Below are 16409 nucleotides of genomic sequence, written 5' to 3'. Positions count from 1 at the left end.
AGGTGAGTGCTCAGGTATGCCGGAGCCACAGGCCTGGGAGGGGGCAGAAGGAGGAGTCTAGAATACAAGGGAGGGAGAGCTGAAGGCTGAGAGCTTCAGAGAGAGCCAGCAGACAGGTGAGGTGGCCAGGCCCTAGTCTGAGGGAGCAGAGAGCAGGGGGCTGGATTCCTGGATTTGAGAGAGGAAAGCTGGAACCTGACCTTGAGTCTGAGGGAGGAGAGCTAAGGTGGACATTCTCAATCTGAGAAATAAGGTTCCCCCTGGACCCTGGGTCTTAACAACGAGGTGTGGGTCTAAATTCTTGGATCTGAGGGATAACGTTCTCACTGGCCCCCTGGATTTGAGAAAAGGAGGCTGTGACTTAGAACATAGGGTGTTAGAGCAGACAGCAGAAATCTGGACTTCAGTGTCTAGAGGAGGGCTGGGGTCTGGGCTCTTAAATCTAAGGGAGGAGGCTGGGGTCTGGGCTCTTAAATCTAAGGGAGGAGGCTGGGGTCTGGGCTCTTAAATCTAAGGGAGGAGGCTGGGGTCTGGGCTCTTAAGTCTAAGGGAGGAGGCTGGGGTCTGGGCTCTTAAATCTAAGGGAGGAGGCTGGGGTCTGGGCTCTTAAATCTAAGGGAGGAGGCTGGAACCTGGGCTTTTAAATCTAAGGGAGGAGGCTGGGGTCTGGGCTCTTAAGTCTAAGGGAGGAGGCTGGGGTCTGGGCTCTTAAGTCTAAGGGAGGAGGCTGGGGTCTAGGCTCTTAAATCTAAGGGAGGAGGCTGGGGTCTGGGCTCTTAAATCTAAGGGAGGAGGCTGGGGTCTGGGCTTTTAAATCTAAGGGAGGAGGCTGGGGTCTGGGCTCTTAAGTCTAAGGGAGGAGGGCTGGGTGTGAGGGGAAATGGTCAGGTCTTGACTCCCGAGTCTGAAGAAGGGATCCCTGTCTGAAGGAGCCAGGCTGAGACCTGGACTCCTGTCTGAGGGAGGAGGGTTGGATCCGGATCATGTGCCTGAAGCCAAGTCTGTCACTCACACCTTTGCCAGCTCCCAAGGCACCTCCAAGCAGACAGAGCGCCTCATCTTGCCACCATGAGCACCACCACAGGGTAAGTAACCCCTGCCCTGCTGCCCTAGCCCCTCCACCCTTCCCCCACACCTGCAGATCCCGCCGGGCTCTAGACACTTGTGAGGAATGTTCCCCTCCCTGCCCAGCCTGTGGTTAGGCACAGACAGAAGGGGTTCCGTTGTAAATGTGGGTACTCTCTCTGCCTCGGTGTACCCAGCACCTCCTCTAGAGAAATGGGAATGGAGATGTCTTTTGAGAGGTGACAGAGTCATGCAGGACAGGACTCACTCAGCTGCCACCATCCCCATCCTTATCTTAGTGTTAAACATGACCCTCTGACGGGAGCAGAAAGAAAACGAAATTCCACCTGGAAGGTAGTGAGCTCTCCTCCTCCGTGGTAATCAAATGTAGTCAACAAGCAGGATCGGACAAAAGGCCGAACTCTGACTAGACCAGACTGCCTAGCTCTGACCTGCTGTGTTTCTGGTAGAAATGGAGATTTAGGAAACTACAGGGAGTGGGGATGCGCCTCAGCTCTTACAGTGTTTGCCTTGAATATAAAACACTGGGGTCTAATCCATAGTACCACATAAACAAGACATGGGCACAGTATTAATCCCAGCATTCAAGGCAGAGGCAGGCAGAGCTCTTTAGGCTCAAGGGCAGCATGCTCTTTATAGCAAGTCCCAAGGCAGGAATAGCTATATAGTGAGACCCAAAACATACAGATAAATAAACAAGTGGTGGAGGAATGTGCCTGCATTCCCAGTACGTAGGATGTAAAGGCAGTAGGATCAGAAGTTCAAAGTCATCCTATGCTTTGAGGCCAGCCTGAGCTACATGTGACTGTCTCAACAACAAGAAAGACTTATTGCAATTTTGTAATTTTGGAAAGTCGTAATTTTAAGAGGAGACTGGGCACAGGAATAGATGGGGAATGACTTGCCTGGGAAGGTCTGAACCATGGTGGGAGGGAAGGAGATAATTTCACGCCTGCTCCAGCTACTGAAGGCTGTTGTATCAATCACCATGTATTGAGCAACTACTGTGTGCTAAGCTCTGAGCATCATTGCCATAATCAGAATAATAATTATTACCGGGACTAAAAATTACTTTACGTACTGGGTTGAGTTTGTATAACAGCCACAGCAAGTAGATGCTATGCTATAATATGTCACAGCAGGTCAATGCTATACTATAATATGTCACAGCAGGTCGATGCTATACTATAATATGTCATAGCAGGCGATGCTATGCTATAATATGTCACAGCAGGTCGATGCTATACTATAATATGTCACAGCAGGCGATGCTATGCTATAATATGTCACAGCAGGCGGGTGCTGTACTATAATATGTCACAGCAGGTCGATGCTATACTATAATATGTCATAGCAGGCGATGCTATGCTATAATATGTCACAGCAGGTCGATGCTATGCTATAATATGTCACAGCAGGGAAACTCAGGTAGGTCCCTTTACGAGAATCTTGTAGTGTTGTTACTGGGGTTTTTGTAAATTTATTTTAGTTTTTATTAATTTGTCTGTCTGTCCGTTTGTGTACGTGAGCAGTGCCTGAAGTCGGCAGCAGGTGTGGTTTTCCTGAGGGAGCCGCCCCGGGGCCCTCGGAAGAGCAGCGCTTGTGTTTGCTCAGCCAGCCCCCAGCCCGGCGTCTGCTGTACGTCCTAGTCAGGGCTTCTTGCTGTGTTTGTGCAGGACTACAAGCCTCACAAGGACAGTTCGTTGTTTTTCTGTCGTATTTTGTTTTGTTCACAGGGCCTTACTCTTGCTTTGTTGTTGGTTCTGGGTTTTTGTTTGTTTGTTTGTTTGTTGTTTTTGAGACAGAGTCTCACTATTCAGCCCTGGTTGGTCTCAAACTCAAAAAGATCATCTTTTCTCCGTCTCCTGAGTTCTGGGATTGTGAGCGTGCACCAACCACCACAGGCTCTGCCCTTCATGTTTATATTAGTCAGGGTTCTCTAAAGGAACTGAACTGATAGAATCACACACACACACACACACACACACACGAACACACATACATATGAACACACACATACACATGAACACACACACATACACATGAATACACATATATACATGAACACACACACATACACATGAATACACACACATACACATGAATACACACATATACATGAATACACACACACACGAACACACATACACATGAACACACACATACACATGAATACACACACACACGTGAATACACACACATGAATACACACACATATACATGAATATACATTGTGAACAGTGGGGTCCCCCAGGAACTCCTAGAGAGTTACTGATCTTTGGCCTACTTTAAAATCCTGAAAAATTTTATTCTAACATGAAGAAAGGCCTCAGCAGGAGGATAGATGGATATCAAGGGTGAGGGCAAGCAGGCAAAAAAGACTTGTCCTTCTGTGTCCTTTTATGTGGCTGCCACCACAGGTGTGACCCAGACTTAGGATGGATCTTCCCCTCATCAAATGACCTAAGTAAGGAAATCTCTCATAGACATCCCAGCAACTTGGGTTTTAGTTGATGTCCCATGTAGTCGAGCTGACAACCAAGATTAGCCAGCAGTCTTTCTTAACTGTCTCTGTGTCTCTGACGTGTGTGAGAGTGGAGGTAGGAATATGCCTGCATAGGCTACAAGGGTGACACTGCCCCTGGAATTACAGGTGGTTGTGAGCCGCTTGGCCTGGTTTCCCAGAACTGAATTAGGGTCCCCTAGAAAGGCAATAAACTGTTTTAACATCTGAGCCGAGTCTCCAGCCCCCATCTGATCTGTGAGGTTTAACGGAGCACTGGGTATATCTGCACGCCTGCATTCCAGGTACACTGGGCACTGGGTATGCCTGCATTCCCGGTACACCAGCAGTTGAGGCAGGAAGAACCATCCTAACCTACTTAGTGATTTCAAGACCCTGTCTCAAAATTGCAAAAGCATTTTTATTAAGAGAGAGAGAGAGAAGGAGTGTGTGGGGGCTGGGCATAGTGGTGCATGTTCTTAATTCCAGCAGCTGAGAGGCAGAGGCAGGAGGATATTTATGAGTTTGAGGCCTGGTCTACCATAGTGAGTTTCAGAACAGCCAAGGCTACACAGCCTTGTGAGCAGCCTAGCCTGGTCACCTGGAACGGAAGTAGGGTTCTCCATCTCAGAGTGAGTAAGAGAAGAGAGAGGCAGAATATTTGAATACAGGTCTGTGTGATAAAGTGGTTTCTGCTTCTCACACACACATACACATTGTCACATCATCTCTCTCTCTCTCTCTCTCTCTCTCTCTCTCTCTCTTTCTCTTTTTGAGATGGGGTTGTCCTGTGTAACAGCCCTGGCTGTCCTGGAACTCACAATGATCCTTCTGCCTCTGCCTCCTGACTGCTGGGATTACACCCAGCTTATGCCATACCATCTTCTTTAACACTAGTGTGTCCTGCTAACACCTGCTCAAAGCTTCCATGGCTCTCCATTAGCCTCCCTGATGCATTTCTGCAGGGTCTATTCCCAGCCCCACCATCCTTCTAATCCCCCCCTTTCTTCTCTTCACCAGGCCTGAAGCTGCACCCAAACCAAGTGCAAAGTCTATCTATGGTGAGCCTGGGGGTGAAGGAGAACAAGAGCAAGGCTCTTGGGAGAATTGTGGGTGGTCTTGAGTCTGAGGAGGAGGAGACAGAATATGAACTCTTGGATCTAAGAGAGGAGGGCTGGGGTCAGGGGTCCTGGGTCCGAGGGAGGAGGGCTGGGGTCAGAGATCCTGGGTCTGAGGGAGGAGGGCTGGGGTCAGAGATCCTGGGTCTGAGGGAGGAGGGCTGGGGTCAGAGATCCTGGGTCTGAGGGAGGAGGGCTGGGGTCAGAGATCCTGGGTCTGAGGGAGGAGGGCTGGGGTCAGAAATCCTGGGTCTGAGGGAGGAGTGCTGGGGTCAGGGGTCATGGGTCCGAGGGAGGAGGGCTGGGGTCAGAGATCCTGGGTCTGAGGGAGGAGGGCTGGGGTCTGGGCTCCTGGGTCTGAGGGAGGAGGGCTGGGGTCAGGGGTCCTGGGTCTGAGGGAGGAGGGCTGGGGTCAGAGATCCTGGGTCTGAGGGAGGAGGGCTGGGGTCTGGGCTCCTGGGTCTGAGGGAGGAGGGCTGGGGTCAGAGATCCTGGGTCTGAGGGAGGAGGGCTGGGGTCAGGGGTCATGGGTCCGAGGGAGGAGGGCTGGGGTCAGAGATCCTGGGTCTGAGGGAGGAGGGCTGAGGTCAGAGATCCTGAGTCTGAGGGAGGAGGGCTGGGGTCAGAGATCCTGGGTCTGAGGGAGGAGGGCTGGGGTCAGGGGTCATGGGTCTGAGGGAGGAGGGCTGGGGTCAGAGATCCTGGGTCTGAGGGAGGAGGGCTGGGGTCTGGGCTCCTGGGTCTGAGGGAGGAGGGCTGGGGTCAGAGATCCTGGGTCTGAGGGAGGAGGGCTGGGGTCTGGGCTCCTGGGTCTGAGGGAGGAGGGCTGGGTCAGGGGTTCTGGGTCTGAGGGAGGAGGGCTGGGGTCAGGGGTCCTGGGTCTGAGGGAGGAGGGCTGGAGTCAGGGGTCCTGGGTCCGAGGGAGGAGGGCTGGGGTCAGGGGTTCTGGGTCTGAGGGAGGAGAGCTGGGGTCAGAGATCCTGGGTCTGAGGGAGGAGGGCTGGGGTCAGAGATCCTGGGTCTGAGGGAGGAGGGCTGGGGTCAGAGATCCTGGGTCTGAAGGAGGTGGGCTGGGGTCAGGGGTTCTGGGTCTGAGGGAGGAGAGCTGGGGTCAGAGGTCCTGGGTCCGAGGGAGGAGGGCTGGGGTCAGAGATCCTGGGTCTGAAGGAGGTGGGCTGGGGTCAGGGTCTAAGGTGCAAGGCTGCAGTCTGACTCCTGCATGCATTTTCTCCTCTTTCACCTTCTTAGAGCAGAGGAAACGTTACTCCACTGTGGTTATGGCTGATGTGTCCCAGTATCATGTCAATGTGAGTCTGGGGTCTGTGTTTTCCTAAGAAGTTTCTTGGGGAGAGGTGAGCCTGCAGTGACAGGGCTTTTGCAAACAAGGGTTGGGGGCAGGGGCAACAATCAGGATGTAAAGTGACTAAATAAGAAAGGGAGAGAAGGAGAAAAGGATGGAGGAAGGAAGGAAAGAAGGAAAAGACTCTAGGACATCTGTCCTCACTGTCTGAGAACTCAGTTCTGTCAGGTCTCAGAGCCATCCCAGTGCTGTAGACCGTGTGAGGCATCACAGTGCAAAGCAGAGATGGCACCTAACAGGGTTCAATCCTTATTACGTGTTGCCTCAATCTTGGTTCGAAAATGGCCTGATTGAAAGGAAATCGAAGCAGTGCTGGGGTGGATTTTTTTTTTTTTTTTTTTTGGTGTTTGTTTGTTTGTTATTGTTGTTAATGTCTTCTGGATCCGGAGGACAGCTGAAACCTAGAATCCGGGTTCTTTCTGAGGGAGGATTGAGGTCTGGACTTAAAGTGTCTAAGGAAAGCATCCCAGGGCTAGGCTGAACTGGAACTGCCTCCAGAGGCCCTTAGCCGACCCAGCACCAGCTTGGCATTGCCTGGGACTCAACTACGTTCTTTTTCTCCTTCCAGCACCTGGTCACCTTCTGCTTGGGGGAGGAAGACGGCGTGCACACTGTGGAAGATGCTTCCAGAAAGCTGGCAGTCATGGACAGCCAGGGGCGTGTCTGGGCACAGGAGATGCTACTGAGAGTGTCACCTGGTCATGTCACTCTGCTTGATCCGGTCTCCAAGGTGACAGGGAGCACTTGGGTGGGAAAAGAAATGGGGCTGAGATCTAAGGGTGAATCTTGGCTCCAAAGCTTCCTTCCCTTGTGAACTTTGGCAAACTGTCTTTTGGAGCCTCTGTTACTAAACGCGGTGTTATTTCTAGGCCCCAGAACTCTTTGCGGTCGCCTTGCTCCAAGTCCTGGGCACTGCTCTAGTAGTAATAGAACTCTGTGCCTCCGTTTACCCTGCCGCCCCATCCTGCAGGAGGAACTAGAGTCATATCCTCTCGACGCCATCGTACGCTGCGACGCGGTGATGCCCCGAGGACGGAGTCGCTCGTTGCTGCTCCTGGTGTGCCAAGAGCCAGAGCGCGCACAGCCAGACGTCCATTTCTTCCAGGGCCTGCTCCTGGGGGTGAGTGGGCGTGGCTCCAGGTCGCTTTTTCTTGGAGAGGATCAGAGGCGGGGCTCCTATGTTTGGGGCGGAGCCTGTGGCAAGCAGAGAGGCGTGGCCTAGGAGAGCAGGTTAAAAATACGGGAAGGATGCTCTGGGAGCAGAACCAAGATGAGGGTCCACCGGGTTCCCCCAAGACAGTCGGAGGCAAATCACTGAGAACAAGAAAGAGGCCTGGGCAGGCAATGGGTGGGGCGTAAGAGGGGAGATCTTAAAGTATTATTGGCAGGCGGAGCTGATCCGTGAGGACATCCAAGGGGCTCTGCAGAACTACCGCTCCGGACGTGGGGAACGCAGAGCGGCAGCACTCAGGTGAGGAGAAGGGGGAAGCAGACGCAGAGCGCTCTGGGGAAAAAAACAAGAAAACAAACAAACAAGCAAACAGAAACCATCTATGGACTTCAGCCTCCTCAGCTAAGAAATGAGCTCGATACGAACAGCCTAGAGTGTTAAATGTGGTCACAAGTTAGCCTTGGCCGGGTCTTGCCTGTACCTCCCAGACAAGGTGACCGCCCCGCCCCAATCCTCTGCTTTCGCCTTCCTTGGTCTTTGGTTTCTCCGTCTCCGTATCCAGTTTCTCCTTATGAATTGTCCAGCCTTCGTTTGACCCCGTCTCTCTTCCTGGTTCCATCGGTTGCTCCAGCCTCGGTTTCCCCCTTCTCTTTATTCAGGGCGACGCAGGAGGAGCTGCGACGCGGCGCCTCTCCAGGAGCAGAGACCCCGCCCTTACAGCGTCGCCCGTCGGTCCGCGCGGTGATCAACACAGTAGAGCCATCCGCGGTCCGCGGGCGACCCCAAGTGGAGCCAATTCCAGAGACGGAGGAATCGAGAAAACCCGACCCAGTGCGCACAACTAGCAACGCTGATCCTACCTCCCCGGACCTGGGCCCAAGGGGTCCTGAGCTGGCGGGTCTGCAGGCGGAGCGGGATGTGGTGAGCATACGTGAGAAGCACCAGCTTGGGGAAAAGGATTCCCCTGACAATCAAGTCAGACTTGGAGTGTGGGACGCGAGATTTAAGAACATGGCACATCCAGCTGGGACTAGCTGACAAGATGCTGAGTCTGGGGTGGGACTAAATTCTAGAAGTGTGGTTAGAGTTTTTAATATAGACCACCCACTGCTCCAGTTGTGGACGTGGCCTGAAATACGGGGTGTGTCTAGGAGTTCAAATTGGACCCCTGGACCTAGACCAGAGTCTGCGACCCTCTTGCTTACGGCAGGATATCCTGAACCACGTGTTTGACGACGTGGAGAGTTTTGTATCCAGACTGCAAAAGTCAGCAGAGGCGACCCGGGTTTTGGAGCACCGCGAGCGAGGCCGCCGGACACGACGCCGAGCTGCCGGAGGTAAGGGGGCCTCCTCGTGGAATGAGAACACACTTTCCTGAATAATGCCCAAATATCCTCTCTCCCTGGAGCCTCCCACCACCAGCCAGGTCTGACTTCCTAAGACCATCTGTTTGAGTGTTTACACTTTGGAACTATTTTCTAATGCTTTCCTGGTGTCCCCACCACCTCGCCTGCTCCCTACCCACAGAGGGCCTGCTGACACTGAGGGCCAAGCCACCCACGGAGGCTGAATACACCGACGTGCTTCAGAAAATCAAATACGCCTTCAGTCTGCTGGTGAGGATGCATCCATTGCTGGACATCGGTGGAGTGAGGGCACTGTGACTCTGGACCATCCATCATTCGTGCACTAATATTAAACGACCTCTTTTCACTCCAGGCCCGGTTGCGGGGCAACATCGCCAACCCCTCCTCTCCAGAGCTGCTGCACTTTCTGTTCGGACCTCTGCAGATGGTGAGACTCGCTCTCAGCCCCTCGGGGCTCTCCTGCTTTAGAAGGATTGAGATTCGACTTCAAGAAGGTCTTGGCATGCTCATTTCTTTTGGCCTGGTAGATTGTGAACACTTCAGGCGGCCCTGAGTTCGCGAGGAGTGTGCGACGACCTCAGTTGACGTTGGAGGCTGTGGCTCTGCTCCGCGACAATGTCACTCCTCGTGAAAATGAGCTATGGACCTCGCTGGGGGACTCCTGGACCCGCCCAGGGTGAGAAGGAAAACCGGAGTGTAGAGGCTTGGCTGCGGGATGTTGCTAAATTTCAGGAGGGAACGGGACTTAAGATAAAGGCCAGGCAGGATTCAATTCGAAAAGGGGCTCAAAAATTAGCGTGAAGGAAAACTTTAACGTCGAATCAGATAGTCGGTTTGAAGCAAATGGTGGGGGCTTAGAGAATTTAGAGCCAGACTGCACAGGACAAGGAGCACTGCCTAGGTGAATGGGATTGTGGGACGCATAGGAGGTGTAGCCTATAGTTTTGAAGATGAAAGGAAGTCTGTGCTAGGAGTTTCCGGGAGGAGGCGGAGCCCGAGCCTGGGAGTGAGTCAAAGGGCCAGAAGGATCGATGTATGTGTTGAGAATGTAGCTAGAAGCTTGGGCAGTGGCCCACAGCTGTCATCCTAGCTCTTGGTGGGTGACAAGAAGATCAAAAGCTGAAGAGTACCCCTCACTAGGAAGCAAGCTAGAGATCCTGTCACAAAAATGGGGGCTTTGGAGGTGTGGGTTTCTACAGGAATTTACGTAGTTATAGACAAAGATATTTGCTGCCACAAAATTGTCCTCTGACTTCCACATGCACTCACCCATACACTCACGATAAGCAAATAGATAAATATTTTATGTAGTCAAACACTTCGGAAATAAGAAAATGTCTGAAAGTCAAGGCCAGTCTAGTCTGAAAGGCTAGCTCCAGGCTAGCCTGGGCTATCAGAACTGTGAAGACTTTCCACCCTCCAAAACAGGAAGCACATTAGCGCCAGTCTGCGGGAAGTGTGTCGGTGTGTTTAGAAATATAATTAATGGGTGCTTAAGGCACACACTGCTCTTCTGGGGAACCTGGGTTTGATTACTAGCACCCACAAATGTCTGTAACTCCAGTGCCCTCTTCTGTCCTCCGTGAGCACCAGGTTCACATATGGTACACACAGTTACATACACGCAAGCAAACCATTGTACACATAAAATATTTGTTTGTTTGCTTGTTTCTGAGACAAGGTTTCTCTGTATAGCTCTAGCTGTCCTGGAACTCTCTGTGGACTTGCTGGCCTTGAGCTCAGAGATCCTGCTTCTGGGATCAATTGCTGGGATCAAAGGCATGCGCCACTACCTCCTGGCTTTTTTTTTTTTTTTTAAAAGAAAGAAATATAATGTACTGAGTGGGGCTTAGAGGGAGAAGCAGACAATGAGAGATTGGTGTTAGGAATTGTGAGGATAGAACCAGGTTTGCAGGAAGAGAGAAATGTGAAATAATGCCCTTGCGTTGGTTTGGCCTAACCTTCGGATGGGTCCCTGACTACAGAGTGGAGCTGCCCCCTGAAGAAGGGTCTCCATACAGTCCGGAATTCTGCAACGGCTGGGAGCCTCCGGCCACTGACCCGCAGGGCCGCCCCTGGGAGGACCCGGTGGAAAAACAGCTACAACATGAGAAGCGGCGCAGGCAGGTAAGGCTGAACTGTCAGAGCACTAAGCTCCTCCTATCCGCACCACAGGGGTGAGCCAGGAAGTCTGAGATCTAGCCTGTCTGACCCCAAGCTCTCTTACTTCCCGCAGCAAAGCGCCCCCCAGGTCGCGGTCAATGGGTGAGTGTCCGCTGCAATGCGGCCAGGAGCGGGGTTGGGAGGACTGAGTCCCGGGTCACCCTGGTGCTGACTCGACTCTTTCCTTTTTTCTTGTCTTTTTTTCCCCTCTGCTTTCCCGGCTCTTTGCAGGTGGGTGAGGTGGTGAAGAGGCAGGGCTGGGGTTAGGGTGGGGGTAGGAGTGGGGGGGGGCAGATCTGTAGGTCCAAGGGAAGAGGGACTGGAGGCTTAGATTCCTGAAGCTGTGAGTGCTAGGTGCTAAGAATGCGTGTGTCTAAGGGCTTGGACACCAGTGTCTCAGAAAACTGAAAAAGTGCAGTTTGGTGTTCTGGAACCAGGGAAAGCATCATGCTTGGGTCCTGAGAGCACAGAATACTGGATGTTAGGAAAAGATAAAGACCTTAAAAGCAGGGTTGATACTTGGAGAAGCTGGGGACAGGTTTGATAAAACATTAGAAAGTGCTGGCATCTCTGGGCCACTGAGATGATTCTTCTGACTTCCTAATGCTCAAAGAAACAGCACCTACCAGGGGCAAACTGGACCCCTAGCAGAGCTTAAAAGATTTAGGGAATTGAAGGTCAAGACCTGGACTCCTGCCTACTTTGCTGGGAAAGAGGGAACTAGGGACCTAAACTGATGGTTCTAACAAATTGTGGAAGCTGTGGGTTTGTAGATCCAGGGGAGGACAGTGATGGAGAGGGGTCACAACTCTAGAATCCTTGGGCAAATAAAGATCAAGACTGTGGGGAGTGGGTGTGATTGAGAACAAAAGGCTGGAGAGGAATGGGGGTCTAAGTGAGGCCTCAGCAGAGGGTCTCAGCAGGGACGGCAAACTGGGAGCTGTCAGCCCCACACAGGGGGTGCCAAGACCCTGAAGAGCCCCCCTCTCCCTTCCACAGGTAGGCCTGATTTGGGATGAGGTCTCTCTTGTTGGGGGGCCAGAGCCAACCATCCCCCAAGCTATCTGGTGTTGCAGGACCCTTTTCTCTGTCTACCTGCTTCTGAATCTCAGACTAGGCACCTCCAGCTTTTTACTTACCTTCTCTGGCTGTAGTTTCTTTGCCTGGAAATGTGAGAAGTCTCTGGTACTGTGAGTGGTTTACAGAGAGCTCAAGGCCGTGGGCTTAACTCGAGTTCAAACCTAGCTGCATCAGAGTGACCCTGGCAAGGACTGCCAGGGGCCAACTAGGTTTCACCTTTCTTTCTAGTCCTGACCATAACTATACTGTACCTCAGTTCCTTCCCTATAAAAAGCAAACTAATGGCCATAATTCCATTTCTCAAATCCTGTCATCCTTGCTACTCAAAAGCATGAAGCAGGAGGATCAAATGTTCTGGGCCTATCTGGACTACAGAGTGAGCTCAAAGGCCAGCCTGTGCAAAGCAGCAAGGCCTTGCCTCAAAATTTAAAAAATAAAAAATAAAAAATAAAAAAATTTTTTAAAAGCCTGGGCGGGGCTAGAGAAATGGCTTAGTTAAGAGCACTAGCTGTTCTTCCCGAGGACCAGGACTCAATTCCCATCACCCATACGTGCAGCTCCTAACCACCTATAACTTCAGTTTCAGGGGATCCAACACTCTCTTAGGTCTCTGCAGGCACCAGGCTCACAAATTGTGTGCAGACCTACACACAGACAAATACATCTCTACATAAAATAAAACAGAGGCTGGACTGTAGCTCAGTGACAGAGCGTTTACCTAGAATCTACCAGTAACGGTTTGGGGGCTCAGGAGTAGAGTGATTGCCTGAGAAGCCGGTAGTGAGGGGTTGGGAGTGTGGCTTAATGGTAGAATTCTTGCCTAGAATCCAACCAGTGAAGGATTGTGGCCATGGTTCAACTGTCTGCGGTGTGGCTCAGAAGTAAAGTACTTCCTTAGCATGCACAAGGCCCAGGGTTCAATCCCTACCACCCCATAAAGAATTAAACAGTAATCATAATACATCATGTTTACTGCATGGTGCCAGGCAAGGAAATGAGCCAACTATATTTAAGCTGTGACTCCATGTCAAGACTGCATTAACATATTAACCTGGGACCTTGCTCTGGCCCCTGCTTAGCTCTAACCCCACCTCACATTAGCAATTTACAATCCAGACCATCGAGGCTGGCTCCCTCCTTACCTCCTACCCATTTCATTTTCCCTAGTCATCAAGATCCAGAACTGGAAACTGAGTCCCAGTCAGAAGAGAAAGCCAGAAAATGGGTTCTGTGTAATTATGACTTCCAGGCCCGAAACGGCAGCGAGCTGTCTGTCAAGCACCGAGATGTGTTGGAGGTTAGCTGTGTGGGGCCTAGGACCCTGGAATTGGCCGGTTCTGCATAGACGCATGGAACTAGGGCACACATTTTCTGCTTATTCCACCTAGGTCCTGGATGACAGGCGCAAATGGTGGAAGGTTCGGAACCATCAGGGACAAGAGGGCTATGTACCCTATAATATCCTGACACCCCACCCTGGACCTCAGGTGCACCGCAGCCAAAGTCCCACAAGAAACCTAGTAAGTCCGCATATTCTTGCTTCTTCAGGGTCCTGGGGATGCGGACTAAGAAAATTAGGTGTGAAGGGTACTACTTGGGAAACTGAGTGTTCCGTTTTTGAGAAAGGGGTGAAAGCTTATCTCTGTCTCTGTCTCTCCCCACTTCGTTCCCTTCCAGGAGACTAGCACACCTCCTCCCCCACCTGCCCCAGCTCCAGCCCCCACTCAGATGCGGCCCCAGTGGGACAGTTGCGACAGTCTAAACAGTATGGACCCCAGCGAGAAGGGTGAGTACTGGAGAGTCACTCTGGGAAGTGATTCTTGTCTTCACTTTTCAGGCTCCACCCGAATCCCTGCGGGCACCCTGAGTGCCCACTCCCTCCTTCACGGTTTCCCCCCTGCAGAGAAATTCTCCCAGATGCTTTGTGTCAACGAGGAGCTGCAGGCGCGCCTGGCTCTGGGCCGTTCGGGTCCCAGCCGGGTAACCCCGGGACCCCGAGCCCCGGAGCCCCAGCTCAGCCCGCGCTCTGAGGCCTCGGTGGTCCGTGCCTGGCTGCAGACCAAGGGCTTTAGCTCCGGGTGAGTGGGGTCCCGCTGCTACTCTACAGAGAGTAACAATGGAAGTTGAGGTTTCAATTGGTCTAGGGGTCGGAGCGGGGAAACTGGGGCAATTTACAACGCTCAATGACAGAGACTACGGGAAGAGCATTCCTTTTCTGAGTCTCCCCGCCCTACTCCCTTGCTTGAGAGCTCTGATTGGAGAAGCAGCTAGGTGGCTGTGATATGATTGGTGGGGCTGAAGGCGTTTGAGCTGTGATGGCCCCTGCTGCCTTCTTAGGACTGTGGATGCGCTCGGCGTGCTGACTGGCGCACAGCTCTTCTCGCTGCAAAAGGAAGAGTTGCGGGCGGTGTGTCCCGAGGAAGGAGCGAGAGTGTACAGCCAAGTCACTGTGCAGCGCGCGCTGCTGGAGGTGAGAGAATCGCCCAGGCCTGGGCAAGGCGGGGGTAGGGGTGCGAGGAGGGGGGCGTTGCCCAGGATTCACATACTCAGGTCTTGATTTTCACCTCATCCTCCAAGGACAGAGAAAAAGTGTCTGAGTTGGAGGCCGTGATGGAGAAGCAAAAGAAAAAAGTAGAAGGCGAGACCAAAACAGAAGTCATTTGATTTTGGCTCGTTCACAAAACGTGATGAGACGGTGGGGTTCCCAGCGCCCCGTAGGACAACAGTCGCCAGACTCCTCCCCATCGCCAGTAGATGCCATAAAGAATCGCCCACCCTGGGTTTCCCCGCTATCCTGGCGGGCAGACTGCACTGACACTGCTGACCCGAACCCTTCCAGACAGACTGACGGGAACAGGGAAGGGGACGGAGTATAGACACTACCAGAGAGGCACGTCCAAGAGGCTCAATGACGGCCCTGTGCGCTGTGATGCACTATAAACAGCCTCCTTTTAGGCTATGTCCACCTGCTGTCCCCCTCTCTTGTCGGCTACCAAGGAGCCAGAAATCTCTCTAGGAGACACCCCTTATTTTCTCTCCATAAACCTGGAGATTCCAACCCAGGCTTCCTCTTAAGCGCCAGCCTACCCTCACTCTAGCACTACCTACGATCTCTAGTCCAAAACCCTTTCCTGGCTCCTCGCTGTTCTTGGTCGTGTCACCTAGCATGAGACCTGGAATTTTCCTTTCGAACACGGAGGCCGGGGTGTGTCTCCTCCCACTCTATTTTAGGCCAATCCCTTCAATCACAGGCATTTCGCACTTACTGCTTCTGCTGGTTGGAGCAGCGTCCATCATTCTGGCTCAGCTCGCCTGCATGCCAGGGATGCCTGTGCCAGCCACCGAGGATCCAGCTATGGATATCTGGATGTTGCCTGGGCATGCTGTAGGCTCTTGGGTCTTCCAGTCCCCTCAAGAACTTCCTCCCTGCCAAGTCCTGTAGTTTATCCGGTTTATTGAGGTGACAGATAAGAGCTGGTTTCCTCATTCAGACTAGATATCCCTAAGGTCTTCATTTTCCTACCGTGGCGCTTCTCCTTGTATCCTAAACACTTCCAAGAGTCCCATCAGTGCAGTCGACCTCTGCTACCGAAGCAGTTCCGTTCTTACCTGAGCCACCAGGTGGCACACCTCAAACCCAACAAGCCAGCCTTTGGGCTGACAGCTTCACTATGCCCCTTCCTTCTAGAACATTTGCCCCGCAGCTCTCCTTGTCTACTCCTCAAGCATGTTCCTTGGCTTTCCTGACATAGGGGATAAAACCTAACCCCAGCATGAGAATTGATGCACGTGACCGCTCCAGGTTCAGGGCCCCCTTCCTCTCTTCTCAGGACTCGACTGTTGGTGCTGTTGGCTCTGCCAGGAATGCCCTGGTTCTCCCAGCGCTAGTCACTGCCTGCCATTCCTCCTGTCAGGTGGTTAGCTGGTCCATTAGTTTTGTTGGAGACAGTCTGGATATAGCCTCAAAGTTTTAATCCTCCTGTTTGAGTTTCTTGACTGCTGGGATTCCTGGCAGATACCCTGCTGCCTTCATTTCTAAGAGAAACTAAAATCATGAGCAGCTTGCCCAGATTGTTTTTCTCCCAGGCTGCTGAAATGCTGGCAGGGACCAGCTGGCCTGCTGGAGCATCAATGCCTGTAGCTCTCTATGGTCTGGAATCTGATTATTTCTATCTGCTTACCCTGACTTCATCCTTTGTTGATCACCCTGTCCGTCACTACTCCAATCTCTATCAAGGTACAGCCAGGGGGACCTGTTACAACTCAAGTCAGATGGTCCGGTAGCCAGACCTCCCACCTCAGAGCTCAAGTCATTAGCACAAAGTCGCACCTCAGCTCTGTCCTCTGCTGTTCAGTCCCAAGCATCTTCCTGCACCTAGTACGCCAGCCCACTCTACCCTATGACCTTTGCATTCCTAGTTCTCAGCCTGGAAAATGTACTTCCTTCAGACATATGGCTCACTCTGCTACCTTCTAGTATCTGTGTCGTGTCCTGGGTCCACTTTGACTATCATAAACACCATACACACACCAGATACACACCCAACATACACCACATATA

The 16409-nt window shown here is 52.3% G+C and overlaps 1 protein-coding gene across 2 annotated transcripts; it reads left to right on the top strand.

Moving 5' to 3' along the window:
* Positions 1-1068: 1068 nt before the first annotated feature.
* EPS8L1 (EPS8 signaling adaptor L1) lies at positions 1069-14520 on the top strand (the record flags this gene model as incomplete). Of its 2 annotated transcripts, none has more annotated exons than XM_080941490.1 (19): positions 1069-1085; positions 4610-4650; positions 5956-6014; positions 6636-6797; positions 7038-7187; positions 7456-7538; positions 7898-8159; positions 8449-8575; positions 8766-8854; positions 8958-9032; positions 9133-9281; positions 10591-10732; positions 10842-10870; positions 13016-13145; positions 13237-13368; positions 13529-13634; positions 13752-13926; positions 14186-14318; positions 14426-14520. In XM_080941490.1, the coding sequence occupies 19 exons, from the start codon at positions 1069-1071 to the stop codon at positions 14510-14512; spliced, it is 2148 nt and encodes a 715-aa protein (XP_080797616.1). In that variant the 3' UTR covers positions 14513-14520. The 2 variants fall into 2 exon arrangements, with proteins under 2 accessions (XP_080797616.1, XP_080797615.1); XM_080941489.1 differs by having other exon boundaries at positions 13526-13634.
* Positions 14521-16409: the final 1889 nt, after the last annotated feature.

This window comes from Micromys minutus (assembly GCF_963924665.1).
Source record: "Micromys minutus genome assembly, chromosome: 30".
Classification (NCBI taxonomy): domain Eukaryota; kingdom Metazoa; phylum Chordata; class Mammalia; order Rodentia; family Muridae; genus Micromys; species Micromys minutus.
Note: the sequence above shows the minus strand (reverse complement) of the source record. Positions and strands in the feature narration are given on the sequence as shown.